Source organism: Quercus suber, unplaced genomic scaffold, assembly GCF_002906115.3.
Source record: "Quercus suber isolate HL8 unplaced genomic scaffold, Cork oak 2.0 scaffold_466, whole genome shotgun sequence".
Classification (NCBI taxonomy): Eukaryota; Viridiplantae; Streptophyta; class Magnoliopsida; order Fagales; family Fagaceae; genus Quercus; species Quercus suber.
Window position 1 is genome coordinate 365,076 of NW_027069917.1, and position 7,635 is coordinate 372,710.

The 7,635-nt window shown below is 37.3% G+C and overlaps 2 protein-coding genes across 2 annotated transcripts; both read right to left on the minus strand.

Annotated features, from left to right (window-relative positions):
• Positions 1 to 1,351: 1,351 nt before the first annotated feature.
• On the minus strand, positions 1,352 to 3,048 carry LOC136062906 (cysteine-rich receptor-like protein kinase 25). Its single transcript, XM_065762620.1, has 2 exons — positions 3,015 to 3,048; positions 1,352 to 2,011 (listed from the first exon to the last, which is right to left on the minus strand). Exons 1-2 carry the CDS (start codon positions 3,046 to 3,048, stop codon positions 1,440 to 1,442), a joined length of 606 nt encoding a protein of 201 aa, XP_065618692.1. The 3' UTR covers positions 1,352 to 1,439.
• Positions 3,049 to 5,279: 2,231 nt separating this feature from the next.
• Positions 5,280 to 7,403, minus strand: LOC112005970 (cysteine-rich receptor-like protein kinase 10; the record flags this gene model as incomplete). Its single annotated transcript, XM_065762624.1, is given in 5 exon segments — positions 5,280 to 5,843; positions 5,957 to 6,107; positions 6,428 to 6,665; positions 6,916 to 7,126; positions 7,338 to 7,403. Coding segments are annotated over 5 exon segments (1,044 nt in total), but the record flags the coding sequence as incomplete, so codon positions are not given.
• Positions 7,404 to 7,635: the final 232 nt, after the last annotated feature.

The following is a 7,635-nucleotide window of genomic DNA, read 5'->3' on the forward strand; positions in this document are numbered from 1 at the left end:
AGAAATATTAGTAAATTAATGACTTTTATTTTTAGAAATAAGACAATATTTTAGGACATCTCAAAATAGAATAGAATAAAAAAAAAAAAAAAAAAAAAAAAAAAAAAAAGTGGGCCAAAGAGAGTCCTTGATATATGTGGGGGGAAAAGGGCCCAACCCAACATAATGGGCCGAAGGCCTATAGGAGAGCTATTTTGCGACCGAGAAGAAAAAGATAGAAAAGGCAGGGCCCATCTGGAAGTGAAACCCTCAGAAGGGAGAATTATTACAATCCGAAGAGAATATCTCCTGTCCGAAGAGGTTGTAATCCTCTGACGCAAATATTTTAAATCAATTGAGTGTGTGAAAGGCCAAAATGACCTTCTAAGTACTCCACCTGATCAAGATAAGCTCTGAGTATGCTGTGAAACGATAAGGATGGAAAAATATCTAAGGGGAAAGCTGCTACCACCGTATTTAATGCACTGCAGCAACTTTTCTAGCCGCATTTATGTGGAGAAGACTCCTGAACAATGCATCCTAACCTACCGCCACTCACACAGAGCTAAAAGAAGATGTTTGACGTGACATGTACTCAAGCAAACTCATGGATGAGGAACAAGTGGACGATAGAGATGAGGAGAAGGGTGACTATATAAAGGAAGGAAGCTCCTAACGAGAAAGGGGAGGGAGGAAGAACAAAGGAGAGAAAGAGAGAACTTGATTGTAACTCTAAGTCCTTTGTTCATCAGATAAACAATAGTATAGCTCTTCGGATTTCAGGTTTTACGTGTAAATTCATGTTGGCTTGTGTTTGAAAGTTGTGATTCATTGTTATCAATCCAATACTTAACCTAGTTCTTTCACCCATACTCTACAAATTAATTGTTTTGGGCTTGGGCCACAAATCCCAACCCTACAATATACTAAACGGTCTTGATGCACAAATTAAAATTATTAAAAGTACTATAAATTATATTTTGCATTCAAAAGTTAAAATGTTTAATAAGATTTATTTATTGTGACGCTGCATTCACTTTATGTGGTAAGACCAATTACAAATTAAAGTATCACCAATAGCAAATAAACCAATTTGCAGAAGTTTTAGCATTTGCTGTAGTGAGTTTTGCTATTACAATTATGGGTTCTCGTGACCAAAACTGGTGGAGATGGGGGTGGCGGTGGTACGGGTGGTGAAGGTATGATCCGGTAAAATGGATGCACATCGTACCTAACACTACAACTAGTATATAAACCCATAGCCCCTTGCTTTCCACTACAACAACTCGGCAGGTATGCTATTGCTCCCCAAAGACACTTATTACAATCGAAGCTGGAGATGTCAGGCGTGCACTGAACCAGGCTATACAGCGTTAGCGAAGAAGAAAAATTGGCTTCTTTCGTAGCAAACATCTTAGCACCGGGTTATACTTAGGTAGTCCCGGAGCACTGCTCCGGGACTATTCAAGTTTTTCCCTAACTAGCTGAGCACTTTGGGCTCGTGCCACCAAGTCATGAAGCATGGTTGCTAGTAGCTTATTAAAGCGATCTACTTCAGCTACAGTGGAGTTGTCCCACTTAGAAAAACTTGGATCATCCATAATAATGAAGAAGTTTGGTTTTGAGTAGCGTAACATACACTCGTCATACCATATCACGACCGCTCTTCGTCTAGGACAGTATTGTTGGACTGTGTTTTTGGTAGCTGTGGCCACGCAGTCTTGGCAGACTTCGGTGGTGACATCGCGACGGCAGAGAAAGAGGCCGTAAATTTTGTTGTTGGAAGAGTTTTGGCCGACGGTGATGTTATAGAAACCACTTTCAATGGAGGAATTGGAGAAAAGGGAAGAGAGGACGAGGTTGAGGTTGGACTGGTAGGTGCTGTTGGGGGTGAAAGTTGCATCTGAACAGTAGTGGGATCGGTAAGTTGGTGCAGCTTCACTAATTATGCTGCTAAGCAAGTAAAGGAGCACAAGGATAATCATCGAGACATGGAAAGAAGGCAAATTCCTTTTGATATCAACCTCATGATCTTACTCTGGGGTCATGGAAAGGCAAATTACTTTGAACCTTTGGAGTTTTGTAAAAAAAGTGGTTGTCAATAATGGGACCTGCAAGGAACTTAGACATGGATAATGAGAGTGCGAACCTGTAGGTAGAGGTTGGTCTTTTGATAACACTCAATACTTGAAAACGCGTGAAGCGACTTTTATTCAAGAAACTGCTGGCCTTATAAATGTGATCATATCATAGGAAGAAAAAACAAAATAAAGAAGTTGTGGAGGGACCCAATCAGAGTTGTGGATAAGTAAAACAAAAGCATAGAAAAGTCATAGCAGTGATGAACCGCAAAGTTTGCAACTTTCAGAGTCAAAGTGTCCAGAGACGAACACATATTACAAAGTCTCAAGCATGTCTCATTTCTATGATTCCATAAAAACCAACTGGTAGTACAGATCAACAAGTCAAGTTTACTCTGGAGGCCAGGCACATAAGCAGTGACATCAAAGAAGAGGAGGTTGGGAAGCTTTAAGCATGCTTCACACAAGCAACTTCTACAACATGTTTCACTAGTCACTAGCAAGACCATAGAGCATAGGGGTCATTGCATGCCTTCCATAGGAATAACTTAATTCTGTTGGGTACTTGAAATTTCCAAAATTCTCAATAAGTGGTGGGATCATGAATTGTTTTAGGATTAACTAAGAATGCTGCTAGAATATTTGAAAACAAAGCACAGCATTAGCACTTTAATAGAATATTATCCTGAATTATTATCAAACCAAATCAGTACGTCAATAGAGTCCCAATTTCTCAAAGGAATCCCTTGATGGCAGCTACTTCATGAGGAAAAAAAATTGATCAATGAAAGACACTTTCCAGTAGTGAGAATCGAGATCAATTAGGGCCCCCAACTTTGCTATTCTAGGGAGCATTGTACATGGGGAGATGACCTTAAAGTAAGTGTGCGTAGGCAACCAATACTCTTGCCAAATTCCAATTTTGTCTCCTTTGCCATCTCAACAAATTAGTACCTTCTCTAACACGGTCCTTTACGCCAAGATACATTTCTAAGAAAAATGACCATTTCGAGGAATATGAGAATCTAAAAATGGAGAATTTTACTGTTTTTTTTTTTTTAATAGTAGTCATCCCTGCTTTGCTAGCATTGCAACATGGAAAGAAGGCAAATTCCTTTTGATATCAACCTCTTGATCTTACTTTGGGGTCATGGAAAGAAGGCAAATTACTCTGAACCTTCGGTCGTTTTGTTAAAAGAAGTGGCTGTCAATAATGAGTTCAAGGAACTTAGAAATGAATGATGAGAGTGTGAATCCGTCGGTAGAGGTTGGTCTTGGATAACATTCAATCCTTGAAAACACGTGAAGCGACTTTTATTCAAGAACCTGCTGGCCTTATAAATGTGATCATATCGTAATCATGGGAAGGAAAAACAAAACAAAGGACTTGTGGAGGGACCCAGTTAAAGTTGTGGAAAAGTAAAACCAAAGAATAGAAAAGTCATTAGCAGAGAAAATATCGGAAATTTGGAAATGGAAAATATCTTCTTCTTTTTTCTTTTTTTTCTTTTTTTTTAATTTTACAAATTCGAGTATATACTCTTTTTTTAAAAACTTAAACCCGATCTTTGCCCTCCACAACCAAAAATACTTATATTTATAAAATAATCATTACACCAAAAATATACAGTAATAGAAAATATTTTCTTAAGAACAAGTTTAAATGCAAACCTAATTAAATGTAACCCAATCTCAAAAACAAGAACACTTTGTACAGACTTAAGAAACAAAAGCTCCCCCCATTCATTTCGAAGAAATGAACTGCAAAGTTTGCTACTTTCCGAACCAAAGTGTCCGGAGATGAACACATATTACAAAGTCTCAAGCATGTCTCATTTCTATGATTCCATAAAAACCAACTGGTAGTGCAGATCAACAAGTCAAGTTTACTCTGGAGGTCAGGCACATAAACAGTGACATCAAAGAAGAGAAGGTTGGGAAGCTTTAAGCATGCTTCACACAAGCAACCTCTACAACATGTTTCGCCAGTCACTGAGCAAGACCATAGAGCATAGGGGTCATTGCATGCCTTCCATAGGAATAACTTAATTCTGTTGGGTACTTGAAATTTCCAAAATTCTCAATAAGTGGTGGGATCATGAATTGTTTTAGGATTAACTAAGAATGCTGCTAGAATATTTCAAAACAAAGCATAGCATGAGCACTTTAATAGAATATTGCCCTGAATTGTTAACAAACCAAATCAGCACGTCAATAGAGTCCCAATTTCTCAAAGGAATCCCTTTGATCGCAGCTACTTCATGGGGAAAAAAATTGATCAATGAAAGACACTTTCCAGTAGTGAGAATCGAGATCAATTTGGGCCCCCAACTTTGCTATTCTAGGGAGCATTGTACATGGGGGGATGACCTTAAAGTAAGTGTGCGTAGGCAACCAATACACTTGCCAAATTCCAATTTTGTCTCCTTTGCCATCTCAACATATTATTCTCTAACACGGTCCTTTACGCCAAGATACATTTCTAAGAAAAATGACCATTTCGAGGAATATGAGAATCTAAAAATGGAGAATTTTACTGTTTTGTTTTTTTAGTAGTAGTCATCCCTGCTTTGCTAGCATTGCTAGGTTGAAACAATGAAATCACAAAATCCCATATACCCCTGTAACCTATGCACAATTTGGTCTAATTTAACTAGTGAAGTTTCTTCTCCTCAAATCATTAGCCCCCACTAAAAGCTGCTCATCATCCTTGTGTGGTGCCTACAAAGTTTTCCAGTTAAAAAATTAAAAATTAAAAAAAATCTCATGCCATTAGTAGAGAAAGATTGAGCCGGCTTTGATCAAAATCTCCCTGCCTGCTTGTGAGAAGGGGTTTCTACTTCCCAACTACAACTTTTTCCAGTTCCTTAATTGTTACAAAAGCAGGGCATTTGTTACGTCCCACCATATAGCTAGTAGGCCCAAATGTCTATCATATTCCTTCTCACTACTAACTTGCTTTGCTGTTTTCATGTAGTTTAACAATCTCTCAATTTGTGTATTAATTGCTAAAGAACATGGTGGTCTTCTAATTGTTAATATTCAGCTCCGATGCAGTCTCATACAAAGATAAGGTGTTTAAGATGTGTCGACATTCAGCTAGAGATGTACTACAAAAGAGTAAACTATTGCTCGCAAATAGTGAGCGGAAATAATGACGCCAACATGACAAATAGCCACAACCCAAATCTGTTTGTTGTAGTCTTGTAGCAATAAAAATTGAGTACAACTAGGGTAGCATTATCTTGTATTCTTTTCTCAATAATTAATTTTACAAATTATAGCAAACGTTTATTACCATACATGAAGGCTCAATTTCTTAGAGAATGGTCGTGTATTATAGTGTTCAAGTTCCATGACTTTAGAAAAGAGAGAGTAGCTTTGGAGAATTCCTTACAACAAACACTATCGAGGGTACAGTTCAGTAATTGATGCTTCATTGACAGAACATTGCACTGACGTGCTTGAAGATTTATCTGAGTTCACCTCTGTTGTTGGCATGTTCGCGCTAGAAGATTTATCTGACTCCACTCCTATTGTTGGCATGTTCTGCTCTGTTCTACTATGAAGGAAAAAAGGTGGCTTTTGAGGTGATGGCAAAGTAACAGAGTCACTGTTAAGCATAAGAATTATTGTTGCCATTGATGGTCTATCAGCAGGATTTTCCTGAACACAAAGTAAGCCAATATGGATGCATTGGATAACTTCATTTCTCGAGCAAGAATCTCTCATATCCGAATCTAGCACGTCCAAGTATGATCCATTGCTCCAGTGTTTCCAAGCCTGCATCAATTTGGTAAGATTTTTAAAATATGAATTTCCTTTCCCTTTGACTTAGAGTTGATGTATAGGAAATAATAACAGAAAATGAGTTCTAGAATATGTGTTTCACTCACATAGCTCAACAAGTCCTCAGCTGTATCTGATTGACCGAATGCACTAATTTTTTTGCCACTTAAAATTTCCAGTATAAGGACACCAAAACTATATACATCAGATTTCACAGAAAACTGCCCATGCATTGCATATTCTGGAGACATATAACCACTGCAAACCAACATCATCAACTCAGTAATCTTATAAAGAGACTATAAAACCTTAAGACTTTATCTAGTACTTAAATGTATAATTGTATATCGATCATTGGTTACATTTAAAGCTAACTTTCACATGTAAGTATTGCACGGATTATATCTAATTATGGTGCAGGGAATGTTGCGGTAATAATGCATCTCTAGATTGCCCATAAATGACTTGATACAGAATTTACGAGGTTAGAAAGAATTGTATTTCCCATTTTCATCTGATTAATTTGTTAGGATGAAAAAAAAAAAGTTGATAAATTCTTTATATAATCTAGTACTTACAATGTTCCAACAATCTTACTGGTGTTCCCTTGGGTTTCATCAACTCCAAAAATTTTTGCCATGCCAAAATCTGAAATTTTTGGATTCAAATTTGCATCTAGCAGTATATTGCTAGCCTTAAGATCACGATGTATAATTCTAAGCCTAGAATCCTCGTGAAGATAAAGCATTCCTCGAGCAACTCCTCCAATAATATTGTAACGGCTTGACCAATCCAATAAGCTTCGCTTCTTAGGATCTACACACTCATCAAAATTCAGTATTCATGTTAGGTTTAACATATCAACTATCAAATTAAAATACATACATACATACATACACACACACACACATATATATATATATATATTACTCTATCTCCTGCATCTTCGCCAGCTCCACAACACTCAATTCGTTAAGCAACATAAAAATTGAAATATAAACTTATTGATACATGTTACATGGCAGACCAAGAAGTACATATATATATTAGCTTAGAAGTGACTAACCAAATAAGAAGTAGTCAAGGCTTTTGTTAGGCACAAATTCATAGACAAGTAACTTTTCTTCTCCTTCCAAACAGTATCCCAAAAGCCTAACTAGATTTCTGTGTTGAAGTTTGGCTACCAACAAGACCTCGTTTTTAAATTCTTCAGCACCTTGTCGAGAGGTTTGCGAGAGTCTTTTCACAGCAATTTCTTGTTTGTTGGGAAGTGTACCCTGAGAACATATACTGACCCCAATTAGAGCAATTCATTTCACACGGTCTATATATTCCCAAGAAGCTTCTGAATTTTGATTTGTTTGGATTTACCAAGCGTTGAGTTCATAATACTAAATGAGTACTCTCACTCATTAGTTTGGCAAAGTACTTTCTTCAAAATAAAAAATAATAGCAATAAAAATAAAATTACACCAAAAGTTTCCATACCTTGAAAACCTCACCAAAGCCACCACTACCCAGCTTGTTATCATCTGCGAAGTTGTTTGTCGCGGCNTTACGGCTTGGTTGATTTTACACTAACTTAATATAAGTGCGGAATAGTGTAAACACAAGCGTATAAACAAGAAACTACTCTAATTCATAATTAAAGCAACACAGCAGTAATAATGAAATTCAACAAGAGTAGGGAAGAAGGATGCAAACACAGAAAACACCGAGACGTGTTCTCGAAGAGGAAACCGAAGAACTCGGCGAAAAACCTCTCCGCCGCCCTCCAAGCGGAAAT